Source organism: Ceratotherium simum, chromosome 8, assembly GCF_057802395.1.
Source record: "Ceratotherium simum simum isolate JZ-2026a chromosome 8, ASM5780239v1, whole genome shotgun sequence".
NCBI classification, from domain to species: Eukaryota; Metazoa; Chordata; class Mammalia; order Perissodactyla; family Rhinocerotidae; genus Ceratotherium; species Ceratotherium simum.
In genome coordinates this window covers 57,945,813-57,965,394 of record NC_141907.1, presented here as the reverse complement: position 1 = coordinate 57,965,394, position 19,582 = coordinate 57,945,813, and the positions used below count along the sequence as shown (strand labels likewise).

Sequence of the window (19,582 nt, the reverse complement as noted above, 5' to 3'; positions counted from 1 at the left end):
CCTCCTCTTTTTGCTGAGGAAGACAGGCTCTGAGCTAACATCTATTGCCAATCCTCCTCCTTTTTTTCCTCAAAGCCCCAGTAGATAGTTGTATGTCATAGTTACACACCCTGCTAGTTGCTGTATGTGGGATGTGGCCTCAGCATGGCCGGAGAAGCGGTGCATCGGTGCGCGCCTGGATCCGAACCCAGGCTGCCAGTACCGGAGTGCGCGCACCTAACCGCTAAGCCACGGGGCCAGCCCCCAGACTATTTTTTCAAGAAATACAGTAGCAAAAGGATAGGCTAGAGTGTGCGAGCACTACAAGATCAAGGCAAGTTCTTTAGGGCTGCTGAAGACTTTTGAGATGTTTGTGGTTGATGAGAAAGAACCCAGTTATGGGGATGGAAGGAAGAAAGGAGTGCTAGGAAAAATAAGAATGGAGAGAGGAACGTGAAAGACTAAGAGAGAGAGAGATTGACTAGGACTTGGTCAACCGGACCAGGAATGGGTAAAGGCTAGAAATGACAAAAGTATAGAGTCTGCAGACCAAAGAGACTGTGTGTCACAAAAAAATAAGAAAGAATAGCCGACCAAGACAGGGGCAGAGTTCCATTTAGGATATAGCAGGCACCAAAAGAAGTATTAGTTAATTGAATGAATAAAATCATTCATCAAGATCCAAATAGTTGACATAATCAAGGAAGATATCTACCAATTTATCTACCTTTTTCATCTGGAGGACAAAATTAAAGTAAAATAAACTCTCAATTTAGAATTACCAGGTAAAATATAGGAAACCCAGTTACATTTGAATTTCAGAAAAAACAATGAATAATATTTTTACTATAAGTATGTCCCATGCAATATGTAGGACATACTTATACTAAAAAAGATTATTCATTATTTATCTGAAATTTAAATGTAACTAGGACCCTATTTTTTTTCTTTTTTGCTAACTCTGGTGATGATATTTCAATTAGATATAGGCTATTTAGAGTAACAATAGCATGTGGAAAATAGAAAAATGTGGCCAAAAGAAAAAAGAAAATTCATTAGGCCCCGATTACACGGACGAACTAAGATAAGCTTTAAGGGAGCAATAAAGAAGAATAAAACAATAATTTTTAAAAGTTTCCTTGCAGAAATATAATATGTCCACTTAAATATTAACTAATAATACAAGGCAGTGAAAGAAAGTGTCTAAATGAATGGTACAGAGACTGGCAGATCAGAAGAGGGACTAATCAATTTCATTGAGCACAGAGAGAACAAAATTTAAATTAAGCCTTGAAAGAAGGATTGACAGTCCTTGTAGAACTCTCATACTCAAAAGGCAGTAGGAAGAAGAGTGACAGGACAACAAAATTAAAAAGGAATGAAAGAGAGAGCAACAAAAGCCAATGGAAAAGAGAATAAAACTGACAAACTGTGGCTGTGTATTTCTTTTCGTATTGGCAGAAACAAAGACGTAAAGCATTAGAGAGGGAGATGCCATGAGCAAAGATGCTGATTCAAGGACATACAATACTTCATCCACTTATCTAATAAACTCTTCATTCAAAACTTGTTGAATGCTCACCATGTGGAGGAACTAACAGTGAGTGGATCAGATGGGCCAGAGCAGCTTGCTTGTGTAAATGGCTAGTGAGAAAAAAGGTGTAAAGGAAATGGGACCAAGTTGCTGAGGGTCTTAACTGAGGTCAATCTCATGAAAAGAGATTTCAATCTATTTTTCTAGATCTCATTTTATAGAGAATTACTCTGCTTATGTTGAGTGAATTTGTTTGTAAGTCTTAAAAGTAGAATTTATACTGAAGGATTAATTTTAAACTTTAAAATACTACAGCATCCTCCCCAAAGACAAAGTGGGGGATATATGAGATAGGATGGGCAAAATGTTGACAGTCCTTGAAGTTAGGTGATGTGAACATGGGGGTTCATTGTACTAGTCTCTCGATTTTAGTGCATGTTTTAAATTTTCCATAATATTTTTTAAAATAGGAACATGTAATCTTCAAGGAGATTTAAGGACAGAGTGGTTTTTGCACTTGACTTTCTCAATGAGAGAAAATAACAAGGATGCTATGCACGAGAAGATTAATATGACATTCCACTTCCCATGAAAATGAATGTTAACTCCTAGAATCACCCTGAAGGTAAATCAAATCAAAGTACTTTTGCTTCCATATCTGACTGCCAAGCAGAATTTATGAGACCGTAATAGTCCTTAGTCCCACGATTAACAGCATCTCCATGTAGACATGATATGCTTCACTGGGTAATATAATAAGCAAAAATAAATAAATAAATAAACATTAAAGATTCTACATTGCTCTCCTTAAGTATGGACTGGTAAAATATGTGCCTTTTAAAATATATATAAATGAGGTAATGCTACAAATAGAAGTCTTAAGGTTAAGTACTTAATATACTCATTTAGGGTTTTTTTCCTGCAGTGAGTAAGCCAGATTTGCAGTAATCTGCAATCTTACTTTATGATCTACAGGATGCATTTGAGCTGCAGTTGTCTGTGATTATATGTATTATGGTGAAATATCAAAACTAATTGGTTGTTCTGCTTGTGATTAAGATATAGAAAGATGTATGAGACCATCACTTCCAACCTAACAACTAAAGCAAGCTGGATAAGCTATAAAATCATAGTTTCAAAAAATCCACCAGAGAGATGAGGATGCAAAGAAACCTAAATAAACTAAATTCCAAAAAGTTACAAGACCTTCATAGGAGAGAAGAAATCCATGGCTGCCTCATCCCTGGCAGAGTAGCAGGTGGAAGATAAATCCACTGTAGATGGAGGTAAGGAGAAATAAGCCAAATCTTTAATGAATTTTTAATGGTTGCATGTAGACTAGGGTGACAGATTTGAATTCTGAGGAGCCCTAGGCATAGACCGAGCCTGTATCCACCCACCAAACTTCCTCACGGTCTTTGCCAAGTGCACAGGGGGTACATAAAAGGCTGGAGGTAAGAAAGGATTGCTGAGGGAAATCCTCCCTAAGACACAGATCTCCATTAAATGCAAGAAAGCCACTTTCCTAAGATGGGAGGCAGGGCAGGAGAGCTGAGAGAAACCCCTCTGAGGCATTCAGACACTTCTGAAAGGGCTAAGGCATCTGCTCTCTGAAGGCTGGGGGCAGAGCAGTGGGGCAAAGAAAGATCTCCCAAGACTCAGAAAGCTGGGGCATAAAAGAATACATAGAGCATTCTATGCGACTTTCTGGGATGATGGAAATGTTCTACATCTTGTTTTGAGTGGTGGTTACATGAGTATATAAAATTATCAAAACTCATTGCAATGAACATCTAAGAACTGTGCATTTTAAGGTATGCTTCAATTTAATAAAAAGCAAAACAAAAAGGAATCTAATGTGAAAAACAAATACTAACTGATCCATTCAATGACCTCCTCAGAGGAGACTGACGTTAGATTTTGAAATCTGGTCTCTCCATCTGACAGCTGGTAAGTAGAAGCAGATCTTAATGCTTATTGTTTAGATACGGTGTGGATAAGCTGTGGCTGGTCTCAAAGTTTTACAGGGACCTTTTAAAGAATTTTGTTTGCAGGTTGAAGGGATATGCCAAGCGAGAAATCTATCAGAAAATTGATGGAGGTGAAAAGAAATAAAGACACAAGTATTCCAGCAATAAATGGAAATAAAGAGAAACCTGCCTTTTTCTCTTGAGGTATGGTCATTCTAGAGTTCTAATCTCTGTCTAAATGCTCTAATGCTCCGTTTTTCATGTTCTTTCCCCCTGAAAACACATCCCTACCACTAGGAAAAAGAAAGCTTGTCTTCCTGCTAATGAAGCTGAAGAGAAAAGGCCTTCCTTCCTCTGACAGGATGTTCTCAGGGCTTTGGGACAGGGAGTCTTGCTGGTGCCCAAGGGCTGCATGTCACTTTTACAGCTCCTTCCTTCATGATCTAATTACGGCTGAAATGAAAAGAAGGAAATTAAGTCCTGATGACTGTGTGTCCTAGGAAAGGTTCAGGGTAGCAGAGCTGGCATGGCCAAGCAGAAAGAGGACTCAGTAGCCTGTCAGAAGCAGTGGCTTCCATTTTCTTCTCTCCACCAACGTGAGTTATGAAGGCAGCATGAGCTGGTGGAATGATAATAATACCTAAATAGAATAATAACAGCACCTAACATTGATTGAGAGGTAAGCATGTACCAGCCACTATGCTAAATTCTGCCTATCTATTAATTTGTCCCTTATAGTATCTTTGAGGTAAGTACTATTATCATCATCATTTTACAGATAGGAAACTGAGAAGTTTCCACAGCCTGTTAAGTAGTGGAGCCCTGAATTTGAAACCAGGCAGTCTGACATGAGAACTCAATATCTGTAAGTCCTTCTACATGAAACACTATTCTGCTGGGCAGATTTTGGAGTTAGAAAGCCCTGAGTTCAAATCCTAGTTTTACTACACACTGTGATATGGCTTTTGGAAGGTGAGTTAACCTTTGTAACCTGTTTTACTTATAAAATATAGATAACTTAAGAACTCACAAAGTTATTGTGAGGCTTATAGACAATTAATGTAAGAGCCTGGCTCCTAGCAGGTGCTCAAAACATGGTAGTTATTGTTAATGATAATAAATCATATTAGCTCTTTAATATTCATTTCTGGATCATCTATATATGGTGTGTGTGTGTGTGTGTGTGCAAAGTATACATAAAGGAATTGATATGAATAGAAAAGGAGAAATGAAAGGTAGAATAAAAGTTGTCCTTCATAATTGCACACACACACACATACACACATTTTTTTTTCTTAATTTCTTTCTCTAGAGGTGCTGAACATAGCAATTTAACATTTTAATTAAGGTGTGCAATTGATACACACAGGAGGGGACCATTGTCCTGGAATGTCATTCATAGGAACTGAAAGTGTAAACATTTCAATTTGCAAACACTGAAGCATCATGGTGTACTAGCAATATCTCTAGTCTTGGAACCACCCACACTTCAGTGCAAATCTTTCTTCTACTGATTTATGGCTATGTGACCTAGAGCGAGAAAGGTTATTTACCTTCTGGAGCTTCAGTTTCTCTCATCTATAAAATGGAGATAATTATGCCTGGTAGTTCGTGTTAATGATTATAATACACATTAAAGCTTATAATGATTATAATATGTGTAAAACACCTGGTCTCTAGTAGATGCTCCATAAATTGTAGCTAAATTATAATCATCATTACGCCTTTATGTCCTCTATCATAGTCATACCAGAAGTCAACCACAATTTCCATTTGTTTTCCATAAATCTTACAGTAACATCTTACTATAATTACACATCAATTATTGGAGTCTGTCCGGGACTTGCCCAAAGACAGGGCTTAAAAATTTATTAATTTTAAAGCTTTCCTTGATTAGGTACAAAAAGAATTAAGTTAAGAAACAATCTCTTTTTAAGTCCGTGGAAGGGAGTGTTTTATTAATTTTTATTGCAAATTAACTTATGGTTTTAATTAATTATATATTTTTAAATTTTTAAATTAGATTTTAATTAAAATTCTTTAAAGTCTACACGGAAGGATTTTTCCTCTGTATTTTAGTCAAGGCTTTTTGGGCAATAGGCCGGCCAGCTCAGAGACTGAAAATTGAACTCTTTTCTGTATGTGGCCTTTAAAACATATATACATACTCTCTTTCACATACATACACACACACACACACACACACACACACACAGTCAGACAGGGAAGAAATAGAGAGGCAAAGTTCGGGGAAAGTCAGCAAAAACAGTAACGAAAGAAGTCCAGAGACCTGTAGAAAATGAAAACAAGAGAGAAACAGGGTCAAGTGAGAGTTGTCCGGGAAAGATACAGAACATCATCTTTGAAAGGGATGTTGTGGGCACTCATTACGTAATATCTGCGGAAGTGTTCTGGTCTCCTGAGAGATGGGCACTCTATCAATACGAGGTTTTATGGTTTCTGTCTTTATAACTGAGAGATTGATATTCTTTGGTAAGAGTCCATATCCACTGTAGAAGGAACACAATTGGAAGTCTGAAACTGCACTTTCTCCTTTTTCTCCAACACAAAAGTCTCCTTCCAGTGTGTGACCTTCCATGCAAAACAGCTCATTTTTAAAGCTTAGTTCCAGTCTCTTAAGGATCCTTAGTTACAAACCATGGGAAAGGATATCATGTGACAGGGGAAATGTCCTGCTACAATCACCCTTAGTGAAGAGAACAGGACACTGTTTGGTAGTCAGAAGAATTCTTAATCGTACTAGAAACAGAGAGAGGATACCATGCTCTCATTTCTCAACTTCTCTCATTTTCCCTTGTGAAAATACTTCAAGGTGATCATTAATGGGATATAGCAGTTAAATTCCTAAGAAGGGTGCTCGCTTCAGCAGCACATATACTAAAATTGGAACGATACAGAGAAGATTAGCATGGCCCCTGCACAAGGATGGTTATAAACCAATGTTACTGCAATAAACAAAAAATTAAAAAAAAAAAATTCCTAAGAAGGTTTAAAAAGTATGTTGTAGGAGTCAGTATTCGCTTCAGCTTAAAAAAAAAAAAAAAGGAAAAGGGAAAAGAAAAGCCAAAGGAAAGTGTTTTTTTCTCTCCCTCCACTATCACTGATTATGAAATGCGTGTTCATGCTAGGACTGCTGAACGGTAGCAGACATCACAGTCTGAATATTATAATTAGAGTAACAATATGCAAGCGGTTTAAACACTAAGTCACTTACCTTGTCAGTAGAAGAAATAGTTGGCAAATCTTCCGGAGCCAATGCAGTGTCATTAGATAAGGAGATATTAACTGTAAAAAAAAAAAAAGACAATTTTTTACTATAAAAACAAAGTAAATATGACCTAAACGCAAAATTAGAAATCTACAAAAGCAGGGTCAGGCATTAAAAATGTCTTCAATCACAATATAAGGGCACAATGAATTTTTCTTTATTATAACTGTATTCACCTTTTACCTAGATAAAATAACCAAAGAGTTGGACATGTCTATTGTGCTCTAATCTGATAAGAAACAATGAAAAATGTTTAAGGATACGGTATTAAAATGTATTTGTTTCAAGTTTCAAAAAAAAAAACTCTGTTACTAAAAGGTACTCAGTATATTTTGCCTAGTGGAAGAAATGGCTGTTACTAAGTGAGTAAGCTGATGATTGGCTTCATGTACACTCAAATCTCACAAATAAGAGTTTTACCAGTTAAGGATTAACTGCTTTGGAACTTTTGGAAATTTGGACTGCGTATGAGAAAGTATATTTTTGCAAAATGTGTGAAAACAAAGAAAAGTACTAAATAAATAAGAAATTATATAAATATAATGGGAATGAATATTTAATCTCATTTAAAAAATTATTTTCATATAATTTGGCATCATTTGTGATTTATTAAGATGTCACTTGCAGAAGAACCTAATTTATTTATCAAACCAACCCTCCTCTTGGACATATTTCATTGTTTTTTTTCTATTTATGAGTCTAAAATTAAAACACAGTATTCAAAAAGTATTCTATAATTAAAACATTTTTCTTTATCAGATAAGCGTTTTTCCTTTTATGTGAAGCTTTATGTGTTATAAAATAAAGTGTTTCTCAGAGAATATGCCTAATTTATGGAAATATTGTGAAATAACACCTATCAGGTTTTTGTCTTTAAGGATCACATAGTTCAGGTAACATCCAAATTGCTACTTATTGTTTGGTTCCCAAGCTCTCCCTGCCAAACCCCTAGCCTGTCTTTTTAGTTTGCCAGGTTTTAGGTTCACCTACATAAACTTTAAAGGAGAAATAAACAGGTTTATTTGACTGTTGAAATTCAGAATATAAGATCCATGAGGGACGAATAGAAGGGACATGTCTTGTTCACTTCTTTTCGCCAGAATCTGCCCCGTCTGGCACTTAACTAACAGTAACTCAAAAATATTTGTTTACTACTCAACCTTAAAAAAGAAGGAAGTCCTGTCATTTGCAACAACATGGATGAACCTGGAGGGCATTATGCTAAGTGCAATAAGCCAGACACAGAAAGACAAATACTGCGTGGTATCACTTATAAGTGGAATCTAAAAAAAAAAAAAAAAAGTCGAACCCATAGAAACAGACATGAGAATGGTACTTGCCAGGGGCTGGGGGGTGGGGGAAATAGGGAGATGTTGGTAAAAGGGTACAAACTTTCAGTCATAAGAAGAAGGTCTGAGGATCTAATGTATAACATGGTGACTATAGTTGATAATATTGTACTGTATAATTGAAATTTGCTAGGAGAGCAGAACTTCAGTGGTCTCACTAAATAAAATAAAATGAATATGTGAGGTGATGGATATGTTAACTAACTCGGTGGTGGGAATCCTTTCACAATGTGTATGTATATCAGATCATCATGTTGTACATTTTAAATACATTACAATTTTATTTGTCAACTATACTTCAATAAAGCTGAAAAAATATTCATTACTGTCAATAAAAGAAGCTAGGAAAGGGGCCATTTAATGACTACAAAGGAAGGAGAGCAGATAAAGGCAAAAGAAATGAAATAAGAAAAATAAATAAAAGGGGAGAAAATATTTAGGTTCGGTCTTTGTTTTTCTCAATTTTGGTATCCATTCTGATCTTTGAAGACTCTGGAATTGTTAAACTTTTAACCTACAGCTAGCTGCTGCCAGGGTTTTCCTATTTCATCAGTAAAACAGGCATATGTGCAAACTGTTTTCTTATTCTCTCTGTTTCATTACAGGTCACAGAAAGAAGCAAAATAGGCTAAAGGACGCTTGGCCCAAATAAGAAAACCAAACATGGATCCATTCCCAAAAGGAAGAAGATGTTAGTAAAATTATTATTAACAAAACCTAGATTTTTATTACTATTTTGTTCTAAAAAGCTTAAAGTACATTTTCTTACATTAGTCTATGTGTTCATTTAAAAACATACAAGAGGGCCAGCCCCGGTGGCCTAGTGGTTAAGTTCAGCACAGTCTGCTTAGGCAGCCTGGGTTTGGTTCCCAGGCGCAGACCTACACCACACATCTACCAGTGGCCACGCTGTGGCAGTGGCTCACATACAAAATAGGGAAAGATTGGCAACAGATGTTAGCTCAGGGTAAATCTTCCTCAGCAAACAAACAAACAAAAAACGTATGAGAGCATGTAACATGTATACTTTTATACCTGTTTTATGTTGGATGGGACTCTGAAGCAAGCAACGCTAGGTTTCTTGCCCAGGATTATAGAGTCAATCAGAAGTAGAGTTGGCACCAAAACCTTGTTCAGCATTCTTTCTTTTCCTACTCAGCATTTTTAATTATCAAAATCAAGATGATTTATGTGGCCACAGAATTCAAGGTGGGGCAGTACTCGCCAATGTTAGAGCCAATGTTAGATGATGTGAGCTGAAGTGTCTGACTCATCTGAGCGTTTGAAGGAAAACAGCATACGTGAAATCACAGTCACTGTTTAGACTGGTGTCTAGGAAGCTGCTCTGAGCTAGATTCTTTAATGCAATTTTATGAGCTTCCTGTCACAAGGGAGTAGAGGTCTTTTTGCAGCACACTTTTTTGCATAAAAACAAGGAGTAAGAAGTGAGAGGGAAAGATATTCAAGGCTCCTTTGTGAAATGAATGACAGGTAATAAAGACCATGAGTGAACTAAAATAGGATTCCAATCTGAACTTTTAGTAACTGCTCTCAAGTTTTGGATACATGTCAATTCTGCTCATCTAAATTCCTTTTATCTTTTCAGTGTTCCTCTGAGACAAACTATTAAAGCACATTGGCACTCAAAATCTCAAAAAAAAACAGTATCAAAAAAGATAGGAAAAAATTTAAACTTTTCCTACTTATTTTAATAAGAAGCTGCTTCAAGAGAAAGACTTCAAAATAAATATATAAACAAGCACTTCCATAAATACATATTGGACGGTAGAGTCCATAAATAAGATTAAAAGTAAATTTCTTTACGATCATAGAAGAGAAAATGATCAATTTCAATTGAGAGCTTGGTCTACAAGAGCCATTGGTCACCATTTGGATCCAGACACACACAATGCAAATATTTTGGCAATCAATTGCAGAGTGATCTGTGTGTATAGAATGTGCAATATCCTTAATTAGGAGTCTAGAAAGGTCAAATGGAAAAGCCGGAAACACACTGCACTCTGTCTGTCTTCACCATTTGCTAAGAGCATAGATTATCAAGTAAAGAAACTCTTTGCTCTAGGTTATCTTGCTAATTCAGAACTATCCAATTGTCACTGGGACAGTCTGTGTCCCATACTTGGTTTCAGGGAGTTTCCACAGGTTGATCGTTTTATGTTACTTGGATTTTCACTTCTTGATCCTTCTTCCCACATATCAAATTCTAGCTGATCCTCCGGAACAAGCGAATGAACATTGTCAGCAATAGACATTTAAAAATATGTCTGTGAGTTTTCCATCTTGAGCTGGCTTTTCCTTCTTTATGTTTAATGAGCGATCTGGAGAAAGAACAGGCTGCAGGAGCTATGAGCGGACACATCCACGTGTCAATGTTAGAATACCATCTGCATAGGGAATATCAATTGTATTGTTTAAGGTTGTCCTTCTTTATCCTCTAGTGACCTGGCACCAGGAACTACCCTATGACTCCTCTGCTTTACACATTAGCAGGAACTGTACCATCAGGAATACGCACAAAAGCTCACTTGTGGCTATGAGGTCAAGTACGAGCAACCACTGGCCACTGAGGCAAATGTATCTGCTTTGATGTCTCACCACATCACAATGCAGAGAAACGAGTACTAGGAGAACTGGGCTGGAATTCTGGCTCCGCCACCTCCTGAAGCACAGGGTCCCAAACTCTCTTGCCACATAATCTTGAGGAAGTTATTTCACTCCTCTCGACCTTCACTCCTCAGGTCCCTCATTTGTGAAACTGGATTTGAAACCATCTACCTCATGAGGTTATTGCATGGATTAAATAAGACAATGTAGGCTAAATTGTTAGCACAGTGCCCAGTACCAGAAAAGATCTAAACAAATGGTAGCTAAGAAGACTACCAGCTTTATGACCTGGAGAAAGCAGAACTTAACCTCTGGGAAGAATGTCAGTTACCTCACAAGGTTTGTGTGATGATTAAATACATATATATTATAATATTACAATATATATTAAAATATAGTTTATTAAAATCCCCTAGTAAAATGTCTGGCACTTGGATGATGCTTAATAAATGTTAGTCAAATCTGAATCTATACCCTCAACACAGCTTCTTAGCATTACAGTAATGTGGAACTGATTAATCTGCTCTGAATAAGAAAAAATTTGAGTATTCTCCATAATAAGGAAACTTTAATGTTTTAGTCCATTCTATTTAAACAACGTCCTGAGGAAATTGAGTAACAGGAAAATAGATACCGAATAAAATTGGGTAGCTTCTTGCCTTGTATGGTCATGTCAGGTTTATTTAAGCGTCCTGGAAAACTTGAGCAAACGAGTGCCTCTTGATAAAGTCAAATATTTATGCTTTAACTTTCTAGATCAATAAAAGGGAAAGAATGGCTTTTGTAGGGATGACAAGGTGAATGAGGAAAACTTGGGGAGAATTAGGTCTTAGGGAAGTTATCTGCCACTGTCTCAACCTTAAGTCTTAAAATTAATAGAAAGTTTTTCTTCACTTTTTCTTGTTATTACCTTTTTTGTTTTCCTAAGTACCTTTTCCATGTAACTAGGCAAGTTCAAGTTATGACACTCTTCAGTCAATGGACGCCCTTTTCACATGTTCACCTACCACACTGCACAGGAAGTTAAAGAGCTGAGCTACTATCCACTGTTAAGCTGAATATATTTAGCCATTATTTTCACAAAAACTTCTCTTTCATATCCACCCATCATTACATTTAGGATGTGTATATACATTATTCTGGGGTACATTTTCCAAATTTGTGTTTTATACAAGTCCAAAGCCAGAGAACTATCCAGGTTTGGCAATCATCCAAATGTATTGCTTCTCCTTTTCTGATTCCTGCAGGCATTCTACAGAAACTGCTAAAATATAGGTTAGGATAGTAAAAGGAAATTAACATGACGGGTCTTTCAAATATCTACGGTTTTCTCAAAAGACCATATTACCATGAATGATAAAATGTCAGCTGTGCTGGAAAAGTATCCTTGCAAATGCAAGCCTGAGCAATCCTACACCAGAATGCCTTGTACTTCCTGCTTAACCATTGGGCTATGATTTAAACCCACTTCATAATCTAAAGAGAGAATGACACATAATAAAAAAAAATTGCATAGAATATGATGCAGGTCATGGAAGATAAATTAGGATTATCTTTTATTTCCTAATTTTCTTTTAATGGGCTTTCTAATTATGCAACACATATTGACTATAATACGGGACCATCGGAGACATGATCTAGCAGTTGTTTTTAATGGTTATAACATATTGGGGCATAGCATTTATAAGATAGAAAAATTATATAGAAAGAAATGGTAATGACATTCTACTCTAGTGACAGCCATTTTAGAGCATTTGGAAGCCTCCTCATATGCTGTGAATAAAACAAAGGTGTTGAAATGGAAGCCATGGCTACTTCCAATCGCTTGACTTGGTCTTACAATTTCAAACCAGAAACAAGCCTATCTTTTACTTACAGACAATGATGCACTCAATGCCTGAGAAAGGCTTTATTCCTTTTAATCATTCACCCATTATTAAGCATGTTCTCTCTGGAACAGTCAACAGTGAATCAATAAAACATATCCCTTCTGTTAACAATAAAGTTAGTATCTATCCCCTTGAGGTGATTTCTCCTGCTTTTCTAATTTGTTTATCATTTTTAGCAAGGCTTCTTTCCCCTCCAGATACAAAACCAACATCTGGTCAGAAAATTTACTTTAACCCTTTCCAAAGTATTAACATGGCCCTGAGTGTATAGTCTTGCAACTTTGACACATCAGGCAAATGAACACAAGCACTAAAGTAGAAATTTATTTCTTAAGTCTGAGTCAAATGAAAATCTGACCTTGTTCATTCAAAAAGTAATTAACAATGTTTCAAAAACAATACATTTTATAAAAAGCAGTGTGTACGTATGAGCGTGTGTGGTGGGTATTCTACCTCACTGAAAGTAACACAATTCTTAAAAAGGAATGAAATAGACCCTCAGTAAATTTTTGTTGATGGTAGAAGGGGAAGGAAAAAAGAGCACGGGAAGGGAGAGAAGGAGACGAGAAAGAGGAAGGAAGAAAATCCATGTCTGTTCCCTATATACAAAATTCTACCATTTATGTTTTTGAATGAATCACATAAATTCCTCTTAGAAGAACTAAACATCTCACCTCTAGGACTGTTAAGCCTTTTTCTATATGACTAGGTATAGCATACAACACTTTTGTAGGCTGAGATTTGGTGGAATAGTACTGAATTATCTATGATGCACTGAACTGCTTAATGTTTTTTTCTTTAAATATGGCTTCAATGTTTCATATTTATCTACAACAGCACATTAGTTGTTAATTTTTTTGGTAGGCTTCCAATAGAAACCTAGTTAGTATTTTTCTCTAGGAAAATTTCAGGGAAAATTAAATGTTTAAACTCCTTTAAGAGAATACAACTAAAAGATTAAACTGGCTGGGGCATCTTTTGCAGGACAATGAGAAAAAGAACAAACTTTTACTCAGTGTCTATTAGGTGCCAAACAATTTTACATATGCTATTTCATTTAATCCTTATAGTAACCTCTAAGAGTGGGTACAGCTCACAGATTATGAAATGGAGAGATTAGGTAATTAGCTCAGCCCAGGGTCACACTGCTTGTTAGAGATGAAATTCAAACTCAGTTTCCAAAGCACATATTGTTTACACTTTATCATACTAACAATTTTCTAAATGGGATGTTGGTGATGAATGAAATACTGTGAACTGTCCTTCAATTGGCTATTCTTCAGTGTTCACCTTTGGCTTTTGAACTGAACCATCTTCTTTCTTATACACCTCTGCTATGTAACCATCAAGGCACAGTGGGCAATATAACATCTATTATCTCTACTTTAATTCGTAGCTATCCCATTTCTAAGAAAAGGAAATTTTAGCACAAAAACCATGTATCCACCCTGACTGATATGTCAAACTGCATGGCTAACTTTCCCTCTAGTACTTGCAACTGAACCTCCTTAGTTATTCAGTAAATGAGAATCTAGATATATGACTTGGGTTACTGAGCAATAGACGGTGGTGAGGAAGAGAGAAAAAGGTGCATTAAGAAAAAGAAACTCAGGAAGTGATGAAGTTTTATGGAAGCAAGTGAGATCAGGAAGGAAGAGAGGAGAAAGAGTTGGCTTCACACAGCATAGAAAAACCACAATATTATTGTGGCCCTGAATACACTTTTCTTAGTGATTAAGTGACCCCTATTTCCTTTCCTATAAAATCATTTCTCAGTTTGCAGGATCACGACTCCATCTGTGCAGTTACTGGTTCATTGTTACATACTGTCCCAGTGTTGAAAAACAAGTCAACCGCCAGTTTAAATATTATTGACTCATTGATTGAATTCTTTTACTAGGAGTGCATGTTGCGATGAAAGGCCTGTCTTTTGTTGTTTTTAGAATACTTACTCTAGCTGTACATGCAACTGTATTATTCTCTCACTATCATTTTTCAGTTTTCTATCAAGAAGTACTAAATTTATGGTGGATCTGTGCAGTTTGCTATCCAAAAGTATTAAGGTTACGGGAGAAATACACGATCATTAATCTTAAGGGGTTTTGTAAAACATGAGATTGCCATGAAAATGCAAATATCCATTTGCCTTTTTCCAAACCAAAAACAGATTTCATCTCCATAGGTTTAAATGATTTCTCACATTCATGTACATAAATTTCCTAAGTCCCACTCATCTGAATGACTCCAGAAATATGGGGTGCAACAAACAGTCTTGTTGCAGAACGGGCCAATTGCCCAACGATGTTTGCTTAGAAGGGAGAATGAAGACTGGTTTGTTTGTTCTATCATTCACACTTAAAGGCTACTTACTAACCCTACATTTTAAAGAATAATAACAATAATATTGGAAGTTAACATTTAATTATGTATTATTATATATTAGAAACTGTCCTAAGTACTTTGTTTGTAATACCTCATTTTTTTCCTTCAAAACAACTCTATAAGGTAGGTACTATTATCAACCCCATTTTACAGATGAGGAAGGTGAGGCTAAGCTACCTTGGGAAAAAGAACTTGCCCAAAGTCACACATTGGGCATTAGCCAAGCTGGGACTCGAATACAAGATTTTCTGACTTTAAAACCTTGCTACAGGGCCGGCCCTGTGGCTTGGTGGTTAAGTGCGCGCGCTGCGATGCTGGCGGCCCGGGTTCGGATCCCGGGTGCACATCGAGGCACCACTTCTCCGTTCATCCTGAGGCCGAGTCCCACATACAGCAGCTAGAAGGATGTGCAGCTATGACATACAACTATCCACTGGGGCTTTGGGGGGAAAAAATAAAATAAATAAAATCTTTAAAAAAAAAAAAACCTTGCTACACTGCTTTACTGGTCCCACCTAGAGGGAATAGGAATTGTCAGAGTCCTTCCAAGACAACTAAACAATGAATGCAAGTTTCTATGAGCCTCAGGTAGGTATGGGGCTGACACTAGACAGAGCTGCTTCGAGACAGGTGTTGACAAAGCCCTCATTTGACTTTATGAACGCATCAAACCTCAGAACAGCTGAGAAGTATTTTTTTCTTTAGAAAATCTTGGTGTATGAATACTCAAACTTGCCTAAGAAGTCAGCTTACAGACTTTTCCATAAACAAATAAATATATACATACAGATAGAAATAAATAAATGAAAAGGAAAGTTCAAAATTCTACAATTAAATATGTCTGTGATCCAGATTTTGTGATTTTGAACAACAAGAGTCTGGATTTCCTCTGCAAGTCCAGGACGTATGATTACAGGGAGTTTCACCCCCTTTTCTCCTCGAGAGAGCTCTACATAGAAGTGGAATTGTAATATTTGTGTTCCTCTGGGGAGCATATTTAATTGATTCTAATAATAATATCTATCATGAATTGAGCGCTTACTCTTTTCCAAGTACTTTTTAAATTAGGAAATATTTTTAATCAGTATACATCTTAACAATAATAGGCTTTTATAACTATTTGTCATTCATGTTTGACTGAATCTTTAAATTCACTTTGTACCTCTCTCTGCTTTGCTTTTAAGCGTGGGTTTTATTCTAATGTGTGTTGATTTTCCTTCAACAAGACAAAAAGAAGCCATGAGCACAAAGCCCAGCAACTCCCTATCTTTTCATCAGTGTTATTGTCTGACCTATTTCTAGGGGGACACGATTCTCTTTTCTCTCACCACTCAAGATGCATATGGGTCTTCCTAGGATTTCTCCACCACAGTGGCACAGAAGAATGCAGATACACCACCAAAATACCTGGCAGTAATCTGACACAGGCCGCCAAAAGCATAAAAATTCTTCATATCTTGTTTAGTTTTTAAATTCATGAGCATTTTGCATTCTAGTCTATAATATAACCATGTTTGTTTTACTATAAACATTAAGAGGGTTTTCCTTCAGAATCTATAAGTAAAAGTGGATATTGCATGAATATGCCCCAGGTTTACACAGCCCTCAAAACACTGCTGTATTTCTGGTGCTACAAGACCTTAGTCTACAAGCATGGATGGTATATTAATTTTTATTTTAAGGGACATTGGCCTGTAGCTAACTGCTTAACTTGCGATTACTAGCATTATTACCATTTAATTGTCTGACACAAATGTCTACCCCTTATTCTACTAGAGCAGATGTAAAGCAACTTCCCCCAAAGTGAATCTTCTTTTCCAAATGCCTTCCATATCATAAAGTGATGATGAATTACTCCAAAAAAAATTCCGAAGACACAAGTTGAGCACTTTTTCTGAAAAAATTCTGATGCTGACTCAGGTTTGGCAAGATGGATGTTGAAGTGCTAAGATGTATAGAATCATATTCCTTACCCAGAAGTTACTTTTACATCTTTCCCGACTCTAGAATATAAATCTTCTCTGAGAACATAACATTCTTTTCTTTCTTTCTTTTGCTTCTTTTTTTCCTTTCCTTTCCTTTCTTATTTCCATTGTCCAGCAGAGATGAACTATAAGGGTCTACTTTACACTAGGTGACCCTCAGTCTGAGTTTATTTTTTAATTTCATGCTTCAACTTGTATAAAGTGAATTAGTATTTTGTTTCCTCTATAAGCTTAAAATAATCTATTTAGAGTTTACTTACAGGAAGAGATTCCTACAGCAATAAGGAAGCAGCAAAATACGGAAAAGAACTCCAGAGAGCTAGGTTTGCCTGGTCCTTGTGTCTATTAATAAATGTACTTGGTTTCCTCAACTCTCACATAAAATCAAGAATATTGTACACAAAATTTCTTCTAAGTGCAAATATTGCACTTAGAGTTAATTTCAAAGTATTGTGCTAATTATGTTCACATGCCAGAACTCCTGGTTTCACTTTCTGATTGAATCCCATGGCCAAGACACCTCAGGCAACAAAACTTCAAACTCAGCAGGATGGTTTCTCAGAGAAGATAAAATAAAACGCTTTACTGAGGACCAGGATATCATGTTACAAATTTGCATGCATGGAGCTTATACCTTCCTCCAAACACAGGGTAAACACAAACACAAGGACGACGTCCTCACCTGGGTCAGGTGGCACACAGGCACAGGAAAAGTGAGTATTGTAGCCTACTTTGAAGTCAGAGTTGATGGGGTAATAATGGGCTAGCTTGATCATCTTCTTGAAAGCATCGTAGATAAAAATGAAGCTAATCAGAGAAGAGAAGCCCTCCTCAGTGAAGCGAGTGAAGTACTGAACCAAGAAGCTGGCGTCGGTGGCCACCAAAATGAGACACAGGAAGGCTGACCACAGGCCAATCCAAAGGCGGAATTCCAAATAATCAAAGTTATTGTCCCTGGAAAGAAGAAGGAAAGGTATTTAGACTCCTCCTCCACGGAACGCAAAGAAGAATGAATATAAAACTACCAAACGACTGCAGAATGATTGCTAAAAATACAAATCACTTTTAGCCACTAGACATAAAGCTCATTTTTTATTTTCTCCAGAAAGTATTGTTTAAGAATTTGGTCTAGTGAGATTATTATGCTACCATAAAGAAATAATGCCAGAAGTTTGAGAAAAGCACATCAAAAGTAGTCATACCATTTGTATGTGAATAACTCATTAATTTTCTCATTCAAAAAATATAGTCCCTGCCTTCATGGAGTTTATAGAATAAACAATTTTGAAAGCATAACATTGGTACCCAATATGCGCTCAAGAAATGTTTGCAAGCTTTATTGATTAATAAAGACCCTAAGATGACTGTGTCCTCCATCCTTAAGTCATCGCAGTCTACTGAGGGAGATGAATTGATCAACATAATCACACTATAAAATACTATGTGATATCTAAAGGTTCCCACAGAGTGTCATAGAAGAAGGAGTAACTAATTCTGGCTGGCAGGATAGATGAAGTCACAGAAAAAACTCAAGGTATTGAAGTAGGAACTTTCCAAACAGACCAGGGAGAGTCAGGCCAAGAAGAAGAAAGAGTACTTAAAAAGGCACGTGGCATGAGGCTGCGTGTAACGCCACTGTCAACAGAGGAGTAATGCCACCAACATGAGGAGATGGGATTAGAAACAGCTGCAGTCAGATCAAGAAAGGCTGTCCTGCCATGTGACAGCCACACACCACTACTTCCCCCATGACGCCTGCCCACAGACGTGAAGTTGTGTGTGAAGCATCTTGTGACTACTTTTTTTGTCTGTGACTGTTCCCCAGAAGTCTTAGAATAGGCTGCCTCCATCCAAGGAGGCCATTGTTTTTCAATACTCTTTCCATTTCTTACAAATGATTTAGTTCAAGATTCACAACTAGGAAAAGATGGGTCAAGTGCTGACATCTTACCATTCCATACTAATTCTTTTAAAATTATATGGAGAGTGCTTTACAATATTTTTTTCTCATAATTTCTTTGTGATGAGAAAGCAGACAGTAGTAGTCACATTCCTTATATGAGAAAAAGAAATAAATCAAAGATCATGCATGCTTGAAGCTGTACAGCCTTGCTCTTAGACGAGTTTCTGAAAACTGTTAGTGATGTATTTTAATTCTTTCCCAAAGGCATCGTATCAACACCTTCACCACCACCACCCAGTCTGGGCCACCAAGAAGTCTTTGCCTGATTGTTATAAGAAACTCCTTACTGATATCCACGCTTGCCCTGCTCAAACCCATTTTCCACATCCCAGCCAAAACGATCTTTCTAAATGTGAATCAGATACCCCAGTTTAAAACCTTTCAATGCTTCCTACTGCTCCTTGAAAAAAATTCAAATTCTCTACCTAACACAGTGCCTGGCACATAGAAGGTTTCCAGTAAAGACTTGCTAGATGAATTAAGGCATGCCTGCAGCTTAGGACTTGACTGAGACAGTTACTGACATTGCTCTGGCCTATGAGCTACCGCATGTAACCGGGCGATGACTGACTGAAAATTTAATAGAATATTAGAACTAAAAGTTCCTTAAACATGGT

At 36.8% G+C, this 19,582-nt stretch overlaps 1 protein-coding gene and 1 non-coding gene across 3 annotated transcripts in view; one reads left to right on the top strand and one right to left on the bottom strand.

Moving 5' to 3' along the window:
- SLC4A4 (solute carrier family 4 member 4) overlaps positions 1-19,582 on the bottom strand; it is a 274,164-nt gene that overhangs the window by 53,792 nt on the left and 200,790 nt on the right. For both annotated transcript variants that reach the window (XM_087434419.1, XM_004419157.3), the window contains exons 13-14: positions 17,685-17,956; positions 6,719-6,789 (exon numbers count right to left, since the gene is read on the bottom strand). In XM_087434419.1, the coding sequence (XP_087290545.1) occupies positions 6,719-6,789; positions 17,685-17,956 (343 nt within the window). The remainder of the gene's footprint in view (positions 1-6,718; positions 6,790-17,684; positions 17,957-19,582) is intronic.
- LOC147916477 (U6 spliceosomal RNA) lies at positions 6,358-6,469 on the top strand. Its single transcript, XR_015553068.1, has one exon. It is a non-coding gene; the product is annotated as a U6 spliceosomal RNA (small nuclear RNA).